At 38.0% G+C, this 23,079-nt stretch overlaps 1 protein-coding gene across 1 annotated transcript; it reads left to right on the top strand.

Moving 5' to 3' along the window:
• The first annotated feature begins 177 nt into the window (after positions 1–177).
• Positions 178–22,849, top strand: LOC130257340 (suppressor of tumorigenicity 14 protein-like). The gene is made up of 17 exons (XM_056499757.1): positions 178–434; positions 775–943; positions 1,578–1,702; positions 2,528–2,595; positions 3,585–3,763; positions 3,860–3,898; positions 4,687–4,906; positions 7,637–7,776; positions 9,191–9,288; positions 10,158–10,270; positions 10,959–11,092; positions 15,287–15,394; positions 16,432–16,551; positions 17,160–17,343; positions 18,035–18,306; positions 19,529–19,665; positions 21,776–22,849. The coding sequence occupies exons 1-17, from the start codon at positions 357–359 to the stop codon at positions 21,932–21,934; spliced, it is 2,343 nt and encodes a 780-aa protein (XP_056355732.1). The 5' UTR covers positions 178–356; the 3' UTR covers positions 21,935–22,849.
• Positions 22,850–23,079: the final 230 nt, after the last annotated feature.

Raw genomic sequence — 23,079 nt, 5'->3', positions numbered from 1 at the left:
ATTAGAAGTTGTTTGATTTATATTGCCTGGGACCTTTTATCTGTAAATTGCTTTCCATCGTAAATTACTTTCCCTATTCTTGTATTTCTGAAAGAAATGATGTATTTTCAAATGATGGGATCCCTATCCTACTTAGCCAGTCAGGAAAACAAAGAGTTACAGCCATGGTAACTTTTCCTGCCCACCTCCTTTGACTGCAGATCAGCTGGCTCCAGCTTCAAGCAGCATGGCAAAGGTGAAATGAGAGAAGCCTGGTGTGTGTGGTGGGGAGAGCAGCTGCTCTGAGCTATGTTTAAGAAGCAGGGTTCATTTGGGGGGTGTTGCTAGGTTTGTCCAAAGGCATTTGCCACGGCACCATGCTGCAGGCTTCTCCCTCCGGCCGGATTTCTGTGTACAGCATCCCAGCTCCGGACTCTGAGCAGGCTGCAGGGCAGGTAAGAGCCACCAGCTAAGCTTTGTGGTAGGAACACAGTACAGAGTTTATCTCTGTCCACTCCTGTGTGCTTTCACCTCTATTCTTCATCACTTGCTTGTTACTCAAGTGATAAAAATTCCTCCTCCCGCCTTTCACAGCTTGAGGTGCATACAAGAGGGAAATAGCACAAAGAGGTGTGGGTTTCATGTGTGACCTAGCTGATAACATGAAAGATCTTATCTCAATTTAATTCTCTTTAAGAGAATAAATACACCAAAATGTGATGTAACAGCTCTTTTTTTTTTTTTTTTTTTTTTTTTTAAACTAACTGATGCCATCCGTGGCATCATTTTCTCTAGGAAAGTCCACATGTTTGCCACTGCCCATCCTACCAAGAAGGTTTGTGCCAAAAGAATTGTTTCTTCAAGTGGATGAAGTTGTGTTTGTGGAGGAGATGTCTTCTAGGAGTATTACCCACAGTTTCTTTAACCTTGACAGCAATTGTGCTAGTCCTGCACTACTCACTCTGTAAGTGTTACTCCCAGCGTGGTCTGGGCAAGATGGATATTTTGCACTGTGAAATAATGCACATAATGTGTGTACATAAACTACTGACTTCCCCTTCTCCTTAATGTCTTAGCTAAGGCAACAAAATGCACAGTAATTAGTAGTTAGCAATTGCACAAGAATATTGAAAGTGTGTATTTTATCTCTAATTATTTTTTTGTCTCTGCTGGTGAATACCATCATTATTGGTATTAAGTGTTATCTTTTTTGCAGGAACATATAAGAATTATTTGTCTATTTTCTCTTCACTTTTTTTAAAAACAGAATGGGTACCTAAATTGTTATGTACTTTCCCAAATGTCAACACATTGCCATTAAAACCATGCATCTTCAGGAGGAGAGCACTGCAAAAAATGGAAGCTTAACAATGAAGTCTTCCTAGTAGAAATGCCTGCTTAAACCTCTCTCTCCTTCCTTTCCTTTCCTGCTGGGCATTACTCTGTCAGTGGGACTGATTCAGTGCTCTGGCTATTACTGAATGTTTCTCTTAAAAGCTAATACCTGTAAATGCCAAGGACAAACCCCATACTTCTGCAAGCCTCTTGTTCTGTAATGTTATTAGGTGTGCTAATTATTTACCTTTTTTTTTTCTCAGCTCCAGCTTTTTCCTTTATTTATATCAGTGGAAGTGTAGAAATTCCTAATTTGACTTATACAAATGAGCTCAATGATCCAACATCACAGAAGTTCCTCCTGCAAGCAAAAGCAATCCAAAATTATGTAAGTTCCCACATAAATAGAGCAATATTTTGTAAATATTTATACAGAATCAGCTGGGAATGAGGAGGGGATTCCAGTTAGTTTTGTTTTTTTTTTTCCTTAGAAATGGGAAGTTTAAATCTAGCAAGAGCCTTGGCAATTTTTCAGTTTTCATTTTAGAAATGCAGCTAGACAGATAGTAATGTATGTCATAGAGTAAGGTCAATATTTTCTAGGTAGTAAGGTTTCACAGTTATGGACAAATTACTTGTCTTGAAGGAAATAGGAGAGTGGGTTTTGTTTTATTTTACTTTATTAAAACCCTCTTCCTTCTACATTTTCCTTTTGCTTTTTAATGCTTCACTTTTTAAATTTTCCTTATACTCACAACAGTGCTTGCTTTATTGCCCTTCTTATGAGCTTCTATTTGTGAGATCAGTGCTGTTTCCTAGGTAGATGTGGACAGCAGTTTTGAAGACAAAGGTGTTCTCTGTTAGCCTGTATTTCCCAAAAGAACTAATCTGGTGTCTCAAAGGTGCTTTGTGCACAGCCAATACAAGTTGATCATAGGAAGTTTAAAGACTGAAACAAAAATATGAATGTATTCATTACTAATTGTTAAGAACTTGCAATGGTCTTGAAATGTGATGTGGAAAAGCAATTTTTAGTGTAATTTAGTGCACCTTTATGAACCTTATTTAATACATTTTATGAAAATTATGGATAGTGCTTGTAATGTGAGGGAGGGAGGTGAGGAAGAGGAAAGAATGAAAAAGACAGTATTAGAGATTATATTGGCACTAAAATATAATGTTACATTTTCTTTTACCATTATTTCATGGTCAGTTGGCAGAAACATATGAATCTTCCTTCTTGGGAAAGTACTACCTGAAATCTGAAGTGGCTGCTTTCAGGTAGGTGCTGTTTCAGCATATAGTAGAAATTTGAAATATTAACTGTGATTTTCTTTTTTTTTTAATGCATTTTAAATTAGCTGTCTAGAAGAACATGCACATCTCCATAAGAGAATTAAAAATGCAGAAATGCATTTGAGTATATGAGCTAAGCTAATGGTGTGACTTCTGTCCTGCCTTGTAGAATTGGTGAGAGAAATGAAGTCTGATTAATTGTTCCTGAGTCCATGGGTTGTTTTGTTGTCTTTTAATGTACTTTTAATTTTTGAAACAACAATTCAGTACTCCAAGAATCTTATTTTGGATTTTTCTATTCAAATGAAGATCTGTTTTAACCTCTGGAAACAAATCCATAAATGTGTTATTTGGGGCAAAACACTATTTGAGCTGTGGGTAAGAAATGTAAATCCATTGAGCAGCAGGTTATTATAATCCTGGAAGTTTCTGAAAAACCTGAAGGGTCAGTGCACAGGTGGTTTCAAAAGGATTGTAGTGGAATCATTGAAGTAATAACTTGTATGTGTATGCTCAAGGATTCTTTATTTCAACAAAGATTGTGTGAAATGCTGTATCAAAGTACATGCATAAAATTGAGTTGTTGTATAGTGCTGGCTTCCATTAAAAATATTAATTACAGCATGCCTGGACCTGTTACATGATCTTAAAAGTGTTTAATTAAACAGCAGGGATTGTAACATCCAATTTCATAAAAACTATTGAAGGATTTCAAGGTGTGGTTTTCAGTCTCACTGTGTAGCTGGTTAAGCCACATATGTCAAAAATAATTCTTCTGTATAGCAAAAATATTGTTAAACAAGGGAGCTTTTTGTCACCATGTTTAGCAGCAGCTACTGGACACAGAAGTTCAGCTGGCTGTGAAACTGTGCCAGCCAAAAATGCAGACCAGTGGAAACCATGTCCAAAACAGTAATTAGATTATATTTATGGTGCTTTTTTTTTTTTTTTTTTTTTTTTTTTTCCTTTCACAGTGAGGGAGAATCTGGGCCACGAGCTTACTTCTGGAATACATTCTGGGCACCACAAGATATGGTTGCTTCTCTTAAAAAATTAACCCCAGTGCAACAAAAAGAAATCTGTAGCAAACAAGCAGCTCCCTTGTTCAGTTCTGGGGAGAAAGATTTTGATCTTGATACAATGGAGCTTTTTGGTAACAATGTACCTGTCATTTAATTCCTATTCTGTCTATTTTTCTTTCTCCACTTTGTGTCTCTGGCTTGTTTAGCTGATAATTATTACATTTCAGTTTCAGATTTCACAGAATATGATGTGATGCAAAAATCAGGTAATTATGCTTCAATCCCAAGTGGTACCACTTCGGGGGGGGAGTGGAATCCTGTGATTGAAAAATGGCATTTTTCCAATTATTCTTATATCTGTAGGGCTTGTGAACTAAACTAGACTATGGAATCTCCATGTCATGTGTTTCAAAGGAAAATACCTTACAGTTTTTATTCTGATGTTCTGGCTAGAATGGTTGAAATTTAATAGTTCAAACCGAATTGCAGTGAGCTATGGCTCCTATTTTTTGCCATTTCTAAAAACAAAACCAAAACAAACAAACAAAAAAAAACCCAAGCAAAAACAAAACAAAAAACATCTAACAAAACTTCTAAAAATGGTACATAATTTGGCTTGTGATTTGACAATTTTGGTTATATGTTGTTAATGATCAGTCAGATAATGTAGAGCTTTAATTCACTTTGCCTGATTTCTTCATATGAAGCACATCTCGAGATTTGTCTACATGTACTTAGTGTTCTCGTTGCAAGGAGAAGGAAGAAGAGAAAATGGCAAAGGAGGCAGTGGGTGTGAGCAGATATTGCAGCAATTGCAGCTGAATCAGCTCCTGCTTGTGGAGTGGTGATGGAGAGGCTTTGAGCTTCCTTGGCCAGAGCAAAGGTGATGCAGTCTGATAGGATAAGGGAGCAGAGCTGTAAATGTGAGAGCAAAAAGGGAATAGAGTAGCCAAGAAATGTTGGTAGGTGATTGCTTCTACTTTGTCTGAAATCTTACCCAAGAACTTACCTTTCAGTAAGTTTTTCCATTCTGATCCACGTTCTTTATTTGTAGCAGTATCCTTTGACCTGTATGCCAAGCCAGGTAACAACAGGACTCTAACTCTGATGAATCCCAAAAAGTCTTTTTATCAATGGAGACTTCGAGTTCCTTCTAATTACGTGGTGAGACTGGTAATTATCACTCTGCATGGTGTCACTCCAGAGAGCTGTGCATCTCACCACCTTTCAGCATATGATTTCCTTCTCCCACTGCAGAACAAGATCATTACCAGGTATGATACACAGAACAACGCTTTACTGAGTTCTGAAACTGTACCAAATTGATAAAATGTGAGATCTGAAATACAACTTAATTCAAAGTTTTGGTAGGGTAAAAAAAAATCTTCTAGAGAAGTTGGAAGGGACTGATAAGGGTTTTCAAGTCCAACTCCCTGCTCCTCAGAGGAGTACCTAAAACCAAACCATCTGACTAAGAGCATTGTCCAAATGTTCCTTGAACTCTGACAGGGTTGGTGCCATGACCCCTTCCCTGGGGAATGGGTTACAAATTTCTGTGGAGTTTATTCTGCACTATGACTAATTCTTAATGAGTTCCTTTCCAGACAATTTCTCTCACAACTCAAAAAGATGCAGACTATTTTAGAGTGTTATATTCTATTACTTTCAGAAAATGTATGTTTTATGGCAGTCCAGTCACAGCTGAATTCCTGTTCATAATAGGGGGGTTGGAAAACTTCATCCTCAGAGCCACTGTGTAGTCTATTTGCATAAGTGAATTCAGATGTTATTTAAATTTGAGTGGCTACACTCCCACTTTTCAGAGTCAAATTTCATGTATGAGCACAAGGAATCTGTCTTCCAGATTATTCTGTCAACCAAATAAATAAGTTGTAGGTTCTGAGGATGGATGGTTTTAAGAGGGGACCTTTACTTTACTTAATTTTTTTCTTTTAGGAACTTTCAGGAAGAGGTTAGCTGGGCATGAAGGTTCAGCTAGAAATCTGAAATGCACTTGTTTAGGAGTGCTTAACATAATTGAGTAGTGGTCCTCTTCAGCTCTATTAACATACTAATTGCTCTCTATGAAATAAGACATAACAGATTGTTATTGTTAGCATGGAATGGACACAAGGTTTTTGTAAGCAGTTACTCCCAAACTGTAGTTTAATGAGGAGAATCCTGCTCCTGATGTGGGTCTGCATCTGTTCTGCTACTTATTATGGATTATATCTGCAGCTGTTACTCCATTGTGCATTATTACACTGGCTCAGCTTTTTAGGAGCTACAAATGTAGAGCTGGCCATGAGCATGAAAACACCTGGAAGACAGCAAGACCAACACAGGTCTGATGTAACACATTCAGAGAACACAGATGCAGTAAGCTGTAAGACAAAATTCAAGAATGTGCATTGACATCTGTCTATTAAAGAACCAAAACAGAATTTGGAGACTGAAATTATGTTAAAAGCCTGATGGTGGTACCTCAACAAAAATGACTTTTGTTTGCTTTTATTGCCACCCTAGAAAATGTGTTGTTTTACATATGTCTATTAGTTTTCTGTTTGGGTCAAAAGCAGCCTAGTGACATAGTTAAGACACATAAAGTAGAACTAATAATAAGACACATAAAGTAGAACTAATAATAGTATGTCCAATATCCATGACAGCCAGTAATTGTAGCAGCCATCATTCCCTGATGTTTAGGTCTAGGGTCACACATGGGGACTGAACTGATGCTCACCAGTTTCTGTAAACTGCAGTAATACATCTGCTCAGTGACAAATCCTAAAGCATGTTCAAGCTGAGATGGTGAGGTGTGCTGTGAGAGTAACCATCTCATGTGGACCTCTCTTCTCATAGCTTGCCTTGCTGTTCTGATGATACTGTGACAGAATGTACAGATAGTATACAAGCCAGGGGCTGTCAACTGGGGTGATGAACATGCTGAAAAAATTCCACATGGCAATGTGAAGAGAACTTAAATTGTTATTGTATAAATGTTTTGTCAGCTCTTATGATAAAAAGGATTTAATAATGTCTGCAGGAGAGGCAAAGCAGAGATTCATTCACTAGTCCCACTCCAAATGCATGAAAAGAATAGGCTGCTAAAGCAGAAGACAGCTACTTTCAATTTAAGGTTACAAAATTTGATTTTAATGCTGCCAATTTAGATCTCAGTGACATCAAAGAACTTGATTCAGAGCTGTGATGGAAATACACACTAACAGATGGACTCTGTTACTGTGAGGTCTAATCTTAATTGCTTTCATTTGCTGTGCATTGAAAAAGAGAAATCTGTTAGAAATTTTTAATGCATAGATTCACAGATATCACAGAATATTCTGAATTGGAAGTGACCCACAAGGATCATCGAGTTATAAATAAATTTTAAAAGTCCAAAATATGTTGTGGGTTGCAAAATGGAATAAGCATAAGAGTGAATTTACAGATGCAAGAAATAGCATCTCACATTAGCAAGTAAAAGAACAATAGGAAGTAATAGTTGAAAAGCATGGGGCTTCACATTTTATGTGATAGCTTTTGTGGCACAAAAACAGGCTGAATGTGGATAAACTGGAAATGTTTTGGGTTTATCTTGCACAGATGCTGCTCAATGCTGCTGCACTGGCACTTGTTGCCTTTTCATTCCTAACCTCTGCTTCTCAGTGCCACTATCACCACTGAAGTGACACAACCTGGCCTTGCCTTTTGATGCTTCTATAGGTATGAAACTCCAGGGCACTTGTTAAGCAAGAAAACTGTGATGTGCACACAGTGACTAAGCCTCAGTGCTGGGAAGCCCAAGCATCCCATGTACTGTCAGCTGGGTGGGAGAACAGAAGGGAAGAGGCAGCCAAGGGAACACTTCTGAAACACAGATGCTGAGATCAGTGTTACTTCTGCCCAGTTTCCCAGCAAGGATGGCAGGAATGTGGGAAATGTTTTGGGATTACTGTTTTTAATGTGGGTTTTTTGTTTTTTTTTTTTTGGTAACCTTCCAGGTGGTGTGGGCCTGGAGCCTGGACCCCTTCTGTGGTGCATTTAACTTCATCAAGTAATGTAATGCTGCTTACCTTCTCACTGGACCAGAGAGGAGAAAGCAACATTTTAAAAGCTCATTTTCAAGCCATTCCTAAAATCAGTACGTAGTTAACAAACACAAGTGTCTGATGGAAGCACACTTATTACTGATTTTACCTCTAAAAAAGTTGATATTGCCTTGAACAAATCTGGGGGAGCGAGTGTTGGCATATAAAGCAGGGAATTACCATTCTGGATCACTTTAAGAAAGACTCAGAATTGAACAAAGAAGAATTGAACATCCTTTGGTCTGGGAGATTTTGTCTTCCTGATAACTACTCAAGTCTTACCTGCCAGTCCTTGCATGGGTAACACTGAGCAGTGGCAGAGGAGCAGCTGGACAGACACAGGCACCTGTGTCCAGGCAAAGCCAGACAGCCCCAGTGACAGAGCAGCTACTTCAGCAGTTTTGGCAATGGATCCACAGATTGTAGAGCATGATTTGAAATGGAAAATAAGAGCAAGCACTTCTAATTTATCTTTGTTCTTTTCCTGAGAGCATTGTTCAGAGTAGTTAACTGAATAACAGAAGTGTGTTCCACACCTAAGTATGTTCCAAACCTGTGGGTACCACAGATTTTACATGAGTTCAGTGTGGTGAAGAATTTTGAGTAATGCTAAACTGCAGCACTAATTTTAGAAGAAATAAAGGGGTTTCACAGGGTCAAGTTTAGCCACAGTTATTTGGTTAGGTATAAGTGAAAGAGTTGTTCACAATGAAGCAAGTGACACTTTTTTGTAGAACAAGTCACAGAGGATAAACTCCTCCAAAGCTGCCACATTTCAACTTGTCTCTGTGCGTGCTGCTTATCCAAATACTTATCCCATGCACATTACTAATTAAAATTGCTTTATTGTTCTGAGGATGGGCATTTCAAATTATATTTAGCCCAGATTTTGCCACAAGATTTTTTTAGTTTCAAAATTATCTTATTTTCTGTTATGTTCATATTTGCATTCACAATATTACCTAAAGGGAACCATATCTAGGAGAGTCCTTGGTAGAAAATTGTTCAAACATGGCATGAATTTTCAAACTGAGAACTGATACACTAACTCCCTTGTTTAAACTAAATTAATCAGTTTTCACTTCACTGGGCTGATTGCTTTTTAATTTTGAAAATACCTACAGAATTTTCAGAAGTAAATTAGAAGGGAGAGGTTTGTTGCATCCATATCTAGCTGCTTCTTTCACTTACCATGAAATAATGCCATTTTAAAACAGAAATACTTCAGTCAGAGGTTTTTGTGCTTACCCTTAGCTGTAATTTGATTAAAAATAAGAGAAATTCAGTGTTATGTGGAGGTGGAACTTAAGTGATATTCAGTAAATACAGAAAAAATGTGAGTTTAATACTATCACAATATATGTTTCTAACTCTGTACATAGAGAAGGGTCCTAGCAAGTGAAGCAGACTCTGCACTTGGGTTCAGCTGGGATAATTGTGTTCCTTGCTGATGTATTTCTCTCCTAGTATGTGGTGGTCATTATACCTCCTGGAATGGGACACTGAGTTCCCCTTATTACCCAAGTTACTACCCACCAAACATTGACTGCACCTGGATTATCAAGGTAAGTGCTGGGAACTCTTCTGAGTACTGATGACTTTTCTTTGTCTTATGTAGACACAAAATGGGAAGAAATGGCTTTTGAAGTGGGTGAAACAGGGAGAAAACCTAGTGAGACCACTGAAGCTGACTTCTTCTCAGGCAGGCATTTCTTTCCTGTCCTATGTACAGGTGCCAGCTATGGGAGGGAAACACTGCCAACTTCCAGAAGTTTGAGCATTATTTGTGACAGAAACAAATTAATGTGTAAGATGACAAGTCCCAGCAGCCAGAGAAAATTAATAATAATCAGGGCTTTTCTTCTATGTCAAAAAGAAAAAAGGTCATGTAAATCATGCCTCACATGATGGATACCACACTGTATTTCCCTGAATTCTGCAGAGCCAGGACCTTCTCGGGCTCAGAAATTCACTTCTGAATTTCCAGCAAGTCCTTTGGCAAGACTTAAAATCTTCTACCAGCCACCTAATGTGTCGGTCTGTTGTTCCATTCAGCATTTACCTATGTTTGTAGTGTCCCTTGTAAAGGAGACTTTTCATGTATATGACTTGGTAAGTCTCTGCCTTTCACAGTATTAACACAAAACCCTCTCCTCTGTGCAGGACAGGAGCACATGGCATTGCAAACCCAGCATGAACCTCAGATACACAATGCTTTATGCTGCCTGCAGAAAGGCTGACACTCCTTCATCAGGCACAGCCTAGCCAAAGCTGGGGCTAAAAACACTTCTATAGATGTTTAAATTAGCAAAGTTTTTAGTTCTTCAGAGGCTCTAATTTCAATAATAAAAATGCAGCACTTTCAATCCCCTGATAGGTAGAACATCTTGGAGCAAGGGCTGTTTCCATTTTGTGCATATCTTTTGATTTTTAGGCACCATTGCCTGGCTACAAACTCTCAATAAAAATCCTTGTGATACAAATTCAAGAGAAGTCCCCAGGGTCCAGTAAATGTGACAAAGACTGGTTAGAAATTGATGGAGTTAGGTGAGTAAATATATTATTTTCTGGTGTATTGCTTTGTACTTTGAAGTTCTGCACATTTAGGCATCCTGGGTTTTTTTCTTACAGGTATTTACTTTTTCTTTTGTTCCTCTTAGAGCAATAATGTAGAAAAAATTAGGATTTTATGCAGCTGCAGCTGAACTGTAAATTTCTGGCTGTGGTCTTGATGTGGCTGAAGAGTTTGTGTAATCAGAAGTTTCATTTTCTTTACCACTTGCTCTTCAGTGATTGCAATTGTTACACAAACACTAAAAATAATGCTATTCAGAGAATTTTGTCTCTTGGAAGGACCATGTTGAAACAAGCAGGAGCTGTTGCTTGTTCATTTGGCTGAATGATTTAATCCTTTCCTGGATGTGGAACTTCTGGGTTTGCACACCTAAATGGGCAATTTGAAATCAAGTATGCTTGAAGCTCTTTATGTTCATAAGGTTGATTGATCATCTTGCCATATTTTGTTTCAAAGTCCACTCTTCCCAAAAAAAGGAATGGGAGAAATGGAGTGGGAGAAATTTGTAACTAGGCTTATTAAAGCTTTTCTTGGGCAGTTCTTAACACCAAAATGCAGCTGATCCTCATTGCATTGTCTTTTTGACATCACTACCACTCAGTAAGGATGGTAGTGGTCAGTTTGGTTAGAAATTAATAATTCTCACTTTTGCCTTGCTAGATACTGCAAAGCTCTTTCAGAAGACAACAGAAACAGAGAATATGGTTATTCTGTTGCAATCAACTTCCATTCTGATGAGCTGGTCACCCACAGAGGGTTTTATATTGAATACAAAGCTGTCAGTCACACAGAACGTAAGTTATTAAACACACACTTCAATTTTTAAGGAGAATCCTTTGAGAAACCCTGCTTGACAGACCAATTGTATGCAACTCAATCTGCCTATTTTCTTAACCTTATTGCAGGAGAGAAATGTGTAAAATGTTGTGTCTTTTGTTGACCAAACAGAGGTACAAATTTAAACATAAGATGTATTTAGAAGCTAGTACTTATTTTCTAACTTTTATCAACATTTCTGTAAAATGGGGAGTAAAAGTAAAATTTCTCAGTTTTTGTAGATCTACTTATGTGGCACTTTGCTGACACCTTAAAATAGCCAAGCTGCAACATGAAAGTAGAATGGCAGAGAGCCTCTAAGCATGACTCTTCTGCCAACAATAGTTAACCATGAATACTTAATCTTCTCTTTAAAATCACAGATCAAGGTGCTCTAGATCAGTTCCCAGGTTTAAACAAACTATTTAAGTTTTACTGGCAGTCAAAGAGGACCCCTTGCTAGAAGATGTTGTAGAAATACATCTGGGTTTTTATGGGCCTTTCTAACTCCCCATTCTATGTACTTCTGGATCAATGTTAGGAATTTTCAGGAGAAACACATATTTACTTGTGACATTTCTTAGAAAAGGTGCAATTTTGGATTTTTTAAATGCCTGAGGTTTTTTTACCCATATAATGTCTAGATAAAGTTCTCTGCAATTTCAAGCTATCAGTTCATTTTGAGAAGCCTTTTCAAATCCTCAGCTTGCTTGTCAGAATGTAGTTCTGTTCCTTGTTGGCATAGAAGCATTTAAGTATTAAGGTTTCTGGTAAAAGATTTTTGTTTCCTGCCTTTCACTCTAAATAAGTGGTATGTTTTGTGGTCAGTCATTCTATAAGACTCATAGATTTTCAGGGATTTTTTTCTTCCACCAATGTGGGTCTCTTTCCACTAGAAAAAGTTACCAACTATTCTGTGGCTACTGTGGTTACTGCCTCAAAAATGGTAAAGATTCTAAGCCTAAGAACACCTTTTTTTAACAGAGAAAATCCCCAGTCTTTATTGTGTGTATCTGTGCTCTGCTTCTAGCACTGAGCCAGCAAGCAGATGGCTCAAAGTTATTTAATCAATTCTTAGTCACAGTCAGGAGACTCTGTAGAAAGGCTCATCAGGAGGAGTGGAATAGCTGTGATGTGTCAGTGTCAAGTGGATGCAGTAGTTTGGGGAAGGCTGAGATATCAGCATGGATTGAGGGCACTGCCTGTAGCAGTAATAATATGGGAAGGAAAAAATAAATTCATGTTTTCCCACATCTTTAGTACCCACCTGAGGTCAGTTTTTTCCTGCTGTTGAGTGTCCATCAAAGCAGAGTTAAATTAAAATTAGATTAAAATAATTAATTAGATTAAAAGCCACAAGCACTGCTCTGAGCTGCCCTGGAAAGCAATGCCAGCCTTCAGCTGGGTAACTTCAGAGAGAGGTGACAATAAATGGGGACACTCCTGCTTTGAGCTCCTGGGGCTGGGGAGTGTGTGCTCTCCTCCCACTGACATCACATGCAAGGCAGGGAAGAGGATTCATTTACTCCAAACTGGAACAGATTAGACAGCTGTGGGACAAATGGATTTGGTCCTTCAATCTGATGTAGCTCTTAATCTGCCTTTGGTGCTAAATGGGAGAAAGTTTCATTTGACTTCACTTGGGGAGGAAGAGGTGTGATCTGAGCTACTTAGTCTTTCAGAGACTTTTTTCTCTTGTACATCTGAAATATTGAAAGAGAACAAACATTTTTATATGTTGGAAAGAAACAATTTAGCATCTAGACTAGTAGTTAGTTTACATGAATGTGAAAAAAATTCTTGGTTAAGGGCTGTTTCATAGTGAGACTGCAAGTTTTGGGAAGTGTTCAATAAAGCACTTTTTCACATCAGACACTGAGTGTAGTAACACAGAGAATAATTTCTACAAAATTTTAATATCAGGAAATATGTATTTATAATACTAAAGAGAATGCCTAGTTTTGATTTTATTTTCCTTCTCCTTAGATTCTCCTGTATTAAATACATTCCCTTAACAAATTAAAGAAATGCTTCCTATCAGTAATTATGTATCTGTGGTGAAAGGCAATCAGCCCTTAGAGTAGAGGCAATTAATGTGAATTTAATTTGCTAAGTCTGTTTAGGTGACTCCTTTAATTCAGACTGCTTGATAAAAATCTTTGACAGATTTCTTTGATATCTTTGTAGCAAGCAAGATATTATTTCTTCTTTAACATTCAATTTATTTTACAAATTACACAAACTTTACTTTTTAGTAGTAATTTTAATATTTCTTCGTGGTAGAGTCCTGTATTGCTGCATTTAGACTGTATCAATATTTCTAATGTCATTGATTTCTTATTTTTTAGCTTGTGCAGACAGAATGTGCATTCCTTCAAAAAATCAGTTTGAATGCTGGAAAGGCTGCCCAGGTGGTAGTGCTGAGTTGGATTTGGGTAGAGCAATTATTCCTTGTTTGTTGTTTTCTGTAAAAAGTTTCTTCCACAAAGTTGAGAGATGGGCTGAAATTATGTCTAAAATACTGCTGGCAATCTTTAAGATCACATGAAGCATGTGGGTGAAGATGTAAAAGTGTGGAAAAGAGGCTGTGTAATGTGTCTCTTTAAAGAGTGGGAGAACAGAAAAATTAAAAGGGAAGTTTACATCACTCTTTATAAGTTGACCTTCCAAAGGGAAAAAAAAAATGCATAAGAAGTAGTCAAGGTAAGCTATTTGTAAATAGTGAAAAGAATATTAAAACCAGCATGGAGATTTAAATTTTTGTTTTAATTCCCTGCTGTGAGAGGATAAATAGACAAAGTGTATTTTGACACTGTGTTGTGTTACAAGCTTATCAGTAAGTAAAGAAAATGTGGAGAATAAAAAAAAGGAAACTTGTTCCCACAGAATGATTGGTCAAGACTCATTACCAAAGAGGAAGGATATTTTTAATGTCATTCTGCCAATTTTATTATGGAATGTCACATAATTTTTGTTCATGTTCTAAATTATGGATTAGAGTAGATGCTTATGAGATAGGAAGTGTTACACAATAGAAAGTTGGATGTATTTAAGAAGGTGTATTTGTAAGTGGTCCTGAGGAGCTGTAGAATATATATGGAGAAAAATAAAGACAAGAATGAGTCAGCAGTGCCCTGGGAGCAAGGAGGGTTAATGGTGTCCTGGGGGGCATCAGGAACAGCATCAGCAGCTGGGCAAGGCAGGGGATTGTCCTGTCCTGCTCTGAGCTGGGGCAGCCTCACCTCCAGTGCTGGGGGAAGTTTTGGGTGCCACAATATAAAAGATAATAATCTATTAGAGAGTGTCCACAGGGGGGTAATGAAGATGGTGAAAAGGAGAAACCATATGAGTAGTGGCTGAGGTCACTTGGTCTGTTCAGCCTGGAGGAGAGGAGACTGAGGGGACACTTCATTGCAGGTACAGCTTCCTAGTGAGGAAGAGGAGGGGCAGACACTGATCTCTGCTCTCTGGTGACCAGGGGAGGTTTAGGTTGGATATTAGGAAAAGATTCTTCACCCAGATGGTGACTGGGCACTGGAACAGCCTCCCCAGGGCAGTGGTCACAGCCCCAAGGTTGCTGGAGCTCAGGAAATATTTGAACAATGCTCTCAGGCACAGGATTTGACTCTTGGGGTGGTGATTCTGTGAAGTTCTGAATGTAGTAATTAAACACACATGTGGATTTCCTAAGTTGCTTCTTTTGGTAGAAAATTGCTGAGGGGATGACTGCTGCTCAAAAGCTGGCTTGTGAGTCAGTCACAAAACATTCTGTGACAAACAAATTACTTCTGTTTGTATTTGATGTGTTGTTGGTTGGTTGCCTTTGTTCAGGGGGTTTTTATGTGTCACACAAGGATGTAAGAGAGGAATTTGAAAGTACCTTCCCAATCATCAGTGGGAAGGCTTCAGCTAGAGTACTGTACCAAATCAGGCAAGGCATGTCAAAGAAGAGAGGGAACATCCAAAAGATGCCAGAAACAGTGAGCAGGAGTTAATCCAAGGCCAGAGGGGACAGCACAAGTTTCTCTGTCACTGGATGCTACCAAAACCAAGGCAGGAAAGTGTCTGACAGAATTGGCACAGAAACATCCAGGTGACCTCTGGCAGGGAGTGTAGCTCGTGGCTGTTGGTCTGTGGTTTGTATCAGAAATTTACTGACCTGTTTTCTTCAGGTTGTAATCCAGAACAATTGAACTGTGGTGATGGGAAGTGCAAACCTAAGTCTAAGTCTTGTAAAGATGATGACAGCTGTGGGCAGGACAGTGATGAAAACAATTGCTGTAAGTATGTATTTTTAGCTATTTTCCAAAAGATAATGGGAGGCAGAAGCAGGAATATGCATCTTTTAATGGTTAAATGTGTTGTTTCTAGATTTTTTTTTCATGGCACAAAGTAAAAGTATCATAATAGTGAACATAAATCATGCAGAGTAAAACTAGGTTTGGGGAGAGTTAAGACAGTTAATGAAGACAAATCCAAGATAACAGGGATTTTAGTAAGAAAACCAAACCACATTTTGCTGGTGATCCTATTGGAAGAGCATTTTCCCCCCAAATGCTGCCAGATCAGTACCACATAATTTAAGGAAGAGAGACATAGTAGGCTGGGGGCTTTTGCCACATTGATGATCTTTTTACTGTAAATTCACAACATTTGTGCAGGTTGCTGGTACTACCAATGGCTCCCTAGTGACTTGCTGCATTTTGCTTATCTAATTTTTGTCTTGCTTTCCATCTTGGAGTAGCCAGGAGAAAATTTTTTTTAAAAAGAAAATCACTGTTTAGAGGTCCTTGTAAAAAACTGGTAGTAAGAATAATAGTAATGGAGGCCAATTGCTCAGATCTGTCAGGATTCTCACATAGTATAGTCCTCAGTCAGAAGGACTATCAGAAATTTAGTCAGAAATTTATTGGAGGGAGTTTTAAAGCTCTTCCACAGTTTTCTCAATTTCACTTGAAAATTAAAAGATGCTGTGAGGATTCATGATTTGTAATGCCAGTAGTGCTGGTGAAGGCAAAAGAACAGATCTGAGACGTCACACTTACTCAGGTTAGAGTTATGTCAAATGGGAGTGTGGAGAGTTGGAGGGACTTCTTTTCCAGGGACAGTGGAGACTGAAATTAGTGTGATCATTAATTAGAGTGGATCATTCCCCTGTTCCCTCTCCACAGAAGGACCAGTTCACACCAGTGTAGGCTACAACTTCCAGCAGGCTAAAATGTGTAGCTTTGAACAACTTCTGAAAGTGCAAGGTTTTGTTAATAATTTGAAAGCATGACTCCAAACATGTGACACTATCTTCTCTCTCTTATTTCAGCCTACAGAAGTTGCTCCCCTTATGCATACAAATGCCTCAATGGAAAATGCTTGCTGAAACCAAATCCTGAGTGTGATGGGAAAAGAGACTGTACAGATGGATCTGATGAAATGAACTGTGGTGTGGTAACATTTATTTTAAAATTTGTTGATTGCTTGGGAAACTTAGTCAGCAATTTGTGTAACTATTAAGCATTATTGGATTAAGAATTGGTTAAATCAGATATTACTTTTAAAAAATTTATTTCCTGGCAACACTGTGTGCAAATGTCTGTTTTGAATTTTGCACTGTTTCAATTAATCAATTAATCCATTAATTAATTAATCCATTCAATTAATCCATTCTGTCTATGATTACTTATTTCAAGCAATGCACTTCCAGGATAAGCTGGTAGGTCTTGCTACTTTTTTGAGCTGAATGAAATGCAGCATGTGTTTGTAAGGAGGGAAAAGAAGCAAGATTGATTCAAATAAACTTTTAAATTGTGCTTAATCTCTTTTGAGCTATTCAACTCTTTAGAAAGCTACACAGGAAGACAGACAATGACTGCTTATATCTGACCTGCCCATTGAATGAAAATGGGCAAGTACTCACATTTTTACCAATTGCACAGTAAGGTCCAAGAGTAAAAGTTTGTGTCAAGCATGGCAAAGTGCATTAACTGGTGGGCTTTTTACTAATTAATTTACTAATTAATTTACTAATTAATTTTTTACTAATTCTGTTAGCTTGTGGAAGACGCCAGCTTAAGAAAACCAGAATTGTTGGAGGTGAAGATACAAGATCTGAGAAGTGGCCTTGGCAAGCAAGTTTGCACATGGGGGCACAGGGCCACGTGTGTGGAGCATCTGTGATTTCCAGCAGGTGGCTCATATCTGCTGCCCATTGCTTCCTGGACTCTGATTCTGTGAGGTAGGAAGAGATGATAGTGTTCTAGAGTATTTGCAGTTTAATAACCTTCAAAAGTTGCTTTCAATAATTTGCAGAAGCTATTCCTAGTCTAGATAAGTTGATCCAGGTTGTAACTTGTTGACATGACCTCACTACATAAACACTTGGTGTAGTCTGCTGGCTTCAAATATCTTAAGCTTTTGAAGTTATTCTTTTTGCTTCCATTGCCAGTGAATCCTGCATGATAGGACACTGTTCTGTTAGATTTAGGGTGAACACATTTTTTTTTTCTTTTCCTTCTTTCAAAAGGCAGAGGTCTTCTGAATACAACTATGGCCTTTTATCCCAAGACATGCCCTATTTATTGAGTGAAAACCTCACTGATGTTCAGTTTAGGTAGTGTACACTGAAAATGCATACCTCCTACATGTGATAAGGAGGAGATAGATAGAACTGAGTTCCAAAGCATGATGCATAGCAAGGAGTTGGTCTTATAGCTCTAGGAAATTAATTATCTTCATAACAGCAAGTAGAAACATTGCTTAATGTTTTAGCAGACAGAGACTAGAGTGTATCTATCTTCTGAAGTCATATTCTACTCCACACACTTTGGTTTTGATGAATGTCCTAAATACTGAAAAGTAATTAAAATGGAGTGAACTAACACTGCATTGCTTTCCTATGGGATGTTCTAAACCCATTTTTTTTCCAGATACTCTGTTCCCATGGGATGGAGAGCATATATGGGCTCACATACTATTAATGAAAAGAGCAGTCATGTAGCTATGAGATCAATCACAAGGATTATTGTCCACCCACAGTATGACCAATCTGTCTCAGACTATGACATTGCCCTGTTGGAAATGGAGACACCTGTACTCTTCAGTGAGCTGGTACAGCCCATTTGTTTACCCAGCACCTCTAGAGTATTTCTTTATGGAACTGTCTGCTATGTAACTGGCTGGGGAGCCATAAAAGAAAATAGTATGTTCATTTCCTGGATATACTTTTTGCAAGTTTGGCATAGTTTTAAACTCTAACAATGGAACATTTATACTTATAAGCAAAAAAAAAAACAAACACAAATCCATGTAGCTTGCTTAGTGTGTCTATAAAAAGCCAGAAAATATCTCCTTAGATACAGTCTAAATTCTGACTAGTTGCTTGGGTGGCAGGTGATAATACACAAAATGCATACTAAGGTATCACAGACCATTCAAAAGCAAATTATTGTAGATTTACAAAAATGTGCCCATTTTCATGCTGATGACTCATTTTATCTGGTGAATAGAATCTTGCAGATAAAGAGATCAGTAACTATTGCAGAGAAAGGATTTGTTTCTGATTGACAATATAGGGCCATAAGCAGCAATAATTGCAAAAAAAAGAAAATGTGGAGAATCTTTCATTTTCTCTGCCTTAGCCAAAGGCAGTTTAAAGTGTGCCTCATGAAGAGTTCTGCCTCTGTGTAGCTTGGAGCAGCCAGCTGCAGTGGAGAGGCAGGGAAAAAGCACACTGAGTTAGAGAGGGGTGGCAGGGGAGCCTGTGGGATCCTTGCCCTGTCTCAGCATTAAACACCTTGAAACCTGGGCTTGGGCAGCCTCTCAGCACATCAGAGGTGTCAGGACATTTAGCTCACAAGGGCACCTAATGTCAATACTGTAGTACAGAATTAAGATCTTGGTGAGTTACAGTCTGTTCTTTGGGGATTTTTAAAAATTACTTGGTTTTCCATGCTCAGCTTTATTCCTCAGTTTCTTCCCTAGAACTGAGTGGATGGAAAACAATATAGAAATTGCATTTTGTAGGACTTGGATGTTGCTTGTAGCACGACCATGGTGTAAATAATAACAAAAACTTCAGGCATAATTTGAAATGGCATTCAAATTTAGTCACCCTGTATGCAGAGTTATCTTAAAATTTGCATGGCATTTTTACCACTTTCTGGCAGAACAAGGTCATAAGGATAAAGTGTAGGGAAATGGAAAGGTGGTGCATTGGAACCTCTATGGCTGTAGGGTAATGTGGACAACAACTTTCAAAAACTAGGGCAGGCACCACTTGAAGGAAAGGGAAATTATTCTGCTGTCATTGGCTGGGTAGATTTTAAGTTTGTAGCCATTCTCTTTTGTTTTGATAATTGGTACCTCCATAAGAAATTTGTGCCACCTTAATCTCTGCAATACCATTTGTATTTTTTCTCTAGGTCACCTTGCCAAAACACTGCAAGAAGCTCGAGTGAGAATGATTAACCAAAGTGTTTGCAGCAAGCTCTATGATGATCTAATTACTCCACGCATGCTGTGTGCTGGGAATCTTAATGGTGGTGTGGATGCATGCCAGGTAATCTGCAACTGGTAGGAAAACTACAAAGAAGTGTTTGCTTTCACTGGAAAATTCTCCAGTGTTTTAGCTTGTTTGTGTGGTTGGTTGGTTGTTTTTTGTTGATGTCTTGAGTGTGAGTTATTTCTAAAAGCCCACCAAAATAAGGAAGAGAATTTATCATAGATAATCTTTGACTCTTGAGAAATATCATTTTGCAAGAGCAAGGGGTAATGTGTCAAGAAGAACTTTTTTTCATCTTCAGCTGTTATATTTCATACAAGAGAACAAAAATACATAAAGATAAAAGGAATCATCTGTGATAAAAGGTCCATCTGTGATTATGCTATTTGTATTAATTTATTTTTACCTTTTTTAATATCTGGGTATGGAATTGTTAAATACTGTAAAATTATGATGAGTAATGTATTGTTACAGTTGCAAAGAATTACAAAAGAAAAACTAAGCTAGCTTTGGGAACTGCAGCTGTAGTGATGCTTTTGAATTTCAAGCATTCATTCATGTGTATAATTAAAAGCTGTGACTGCATCACAGTAGTGTAAGTTATAAAACCCAGTTTGTTTGCAGACACAATCAGAAACTGGTTTTTGGTTAGACTTCACCTGTCCTGCCTTCTTTCTCCTAGTACACTAGTTGTGTCTAGTTGTGAACTTCATTGGTGTTCAAACTTCTGATGATGAATATCAACTTTACAAACATATTTTTTATATCAGTTACCACGTAAAGGGGATAGAAATTTGTAACTGATTATTAGACTGAGGCAATCTGGTACAATTTTTGTGTAATACATAGATTTTATTATTTTAATGCAGTAGGATAACTTTCCCAAGATTGTAGCTCATGATGAGTCAAAATTCTTTAACACACTAAAATATTTATAGAATTACATAGAGTTCATCTGCAAACTTTGACCTTGGAATTGTTTTGTTAAAATATGTTAATTTTAGAGGGTGATGTTCCTCCAAAAACCTGTTGCTTAAGAAATGCCTTTGAATTTTCAGATGGGCATTTTTAACCAATTCAGCTGTATCTCATACTGGCCAGTATGCTCTTGGGAGAACCCTAAACTCCCTTTATCATGCTTTCAGACTTGTGGGTGTCCTGTTTGTTAATTTCTAGTATGACAGCAGCCTGAGAGAGAAGAATTCTGTCTTCTTCTCTTATCTCTAGAAAATTCTGTACCACCATAATAGATAATTTTGTTTGGTTGGGTGATGAAGGCTTTCTGTTGTTACACTTTTCTCAGTACATGGCTTTCTCCTGACCTCTAACATGTTTTGGCTCCAGCTGGGGGCTCAAACAAACCCCAGGGTCAGTTCTGGGGCTGTTGACTGCCTTGTGTGCATTAGGAATAGCTGCAGAGAGGATCTGTACTGTAGTTGCCAGAGTTCTGTGAACAGTCCAGTTCACAGAAGACATAGAAGGTCAAAGCAATGAAAGGCAAAAAAGTATTGATGAGCTCAAATGCATTTTGATCCTGTGAACTGAAATGAATGGGAATTTTTATTTTTCTGCATTGCTGTGCAAATCTGCATGTTCCATTCAAGAAGCCAGTTCTTATTTGCACATTCCTTAGTCTTTGTTCTTTCTTCTGCCTCTACAAAGTAGTCTACTGTAGACTCAGTCTTGATTATAAAGCTGCTGATAATACTTAATTGTGCCTGGTTTGTTTGGTTTGGTTTGTTGGCTTTTCTGATTTGGGGTGTGTGGTATCTTTCTGTTCATATTTAACACACAGTATAAGAGATCTGCCTTCAACCTGTGAACAATTTATGTTGAAATTGTAGAGAATTCCCTATTTCCATCCCTGTCTTTTTCTCTCCCTGTTTGGACTGTGGTGAGTTATTCTATGAATCCTGCAATGGGACATTATCAAGGAGTAATTTTATAAACTGCTTCTTGCATTGGCTTTATATTGATAAGTGTGCTACAAGTTAAAATCATTGAATAAATATGATACCTGGCTCTGTGCATTATATCCAGAAGTAAGTTTTAATTAATATTAAGTTTTAATACGAGAAAAAGAGGGGCAGGTATTTATGTTCTTAAATAACCCATTTTTTGTGACAGTGCTCTGTGTGCACTAATGGCTGGACTCCCTTCATTTTAGGGAGATTCTGGAGGCCCCTTGGCCTGCACAGGGAAGGGCAGTAGGTGGTACCTGGCTGGCATCGTGAGCTGGGGCGAGGGCTGTGCTCGGCGCAATCGTCCCGGGGTGTACACCAAGGTGGCAGCTCTCCACGACTGGATCCGTCACAACACTAACTGATGAGCCCAGGAGAACATGCACATCTCCTCTTGGGAAAGCTGCTTCCTGCTGCAGCCAGTTTGGTACCACATGTAAACGCCATTGACTGTTCCTCTGTGAAAGAACACATTTGTTAAATGAAGAAACTGTCATTTGTGGTTCACCTAGCAATGATTGTTCAGCCTCAGAGGAGCTTCAGACTCTTTATGGATTCACCTTCTTTATGCCTATTGGCAGAAATAGCACTGCCTTAAAAGCAGAATGAAATGGATCAGAAGCTGTAACAAAATTCCATCCATACCTCATTCATAACTCCTCTCCTTCCTTCTCCCTTGTTATCTATATTTGTTTTCACATATGCATATGTGGATAAAAATGGCCGCAAGCCTTATGTATTCAGCTCTTTAGGGATGTTAAAGGATTCTAAACATAAATAATTATTTCTTAGTTCTCAAAAATATGGAAAGTGTATTGTGACTTTCTAGTTATGTGCAACTGCATGACTTTTACTTTCTGAACTGTAACTTTTGGGGTCTCTACTGTGTTTTCTTAAAAATATCAGATATATAGTTCAAAAATGTTAGGATGCAAGAAATCTTCATTAAAGAAGTGGAAGAGCATAACTTCATAACTAGCATAACTTAGGTTCTTTGGGATGATGTCTAAATAAAAGGAAGGAATTAATGAGTTGGAATTCTTTAAACAAAAGGAAACTATAATGCTTTCTTAAATTCTCCTTAGAATTTGAACTAACTGCAGGGTTTAATGCTTGCAATATGTTACAGGTGTATTTCTGCAGCTCTGGCTCTGGCAGACATTGTGGATTTTTAGCATGTTCTTGGTAGGTTAGCATTGTTTCTCCTGCTGTCCTTGGTCCACAGTAAGCAGAGTTTCAGGCTCAGGGATTTTTTTTTTATGTATCTTTCTGGGCTGTGCCTACAATTGGAATGGACATAGAAGGAAAATGGATTTATGTGGTTGAATGCATCCTTGGGCTCAAAGAAAGTAAAAGAAGAAATGACAGAAACATTCCTTTAAGCCTGGTAGTAAATATAGGTTTTATCATTTTCATCTCTTGATGAGCTTATCACTCCAAATCTAGCCAATTTAAGGTTTCCAAAGCTGTTTATGGGATTTCAGAATACCAGTACTTAGCTTAATAAAAG

Source organism: Oenanthe melanoleuca, chromosome 1, assembly GCF_029582105.1.
Source record: "Oenanthe melanoleuca isolate GR-GAL-2019-014 chromosome 1, OMel1.0, whole genome shotgun sequence".
NCBI classification, from domain to species: Eukaryota; Metazoa; Chordata; class Aves; order Passeriformes; family Muscicapidae; genus Oenanthe; species Oenanthe melanoleuca.
This window is presented reverse-complemented; position numbering and strand designations above follow the sequence as displayed.

Excerpts from the sequence above, each read along its gene's own strand:
- LOC130257340 (XM_056499757.1), top strand. The coding sequence starts at position 357 with ATGCTGCAGGCTTCTCCCTCCGGCCGGATTTCTGTGTACAGCATCCCA. Across the intron at positions 435-774 it reads CTGAGCAGGCTGCAGGGCAG|GAAAGTCCACATGTTTGCCA; the intron begins GTAAGAGCCACC and ends CATTTTCTCTAG. Across the intron at positions 7,777-9,190 it reads TCAAGCCATTCCTAAAATCA|TATGTGGTGGTCATTATACC; the intron begins GTACGTAGTTAA and ends TTTCTCTCCTAG.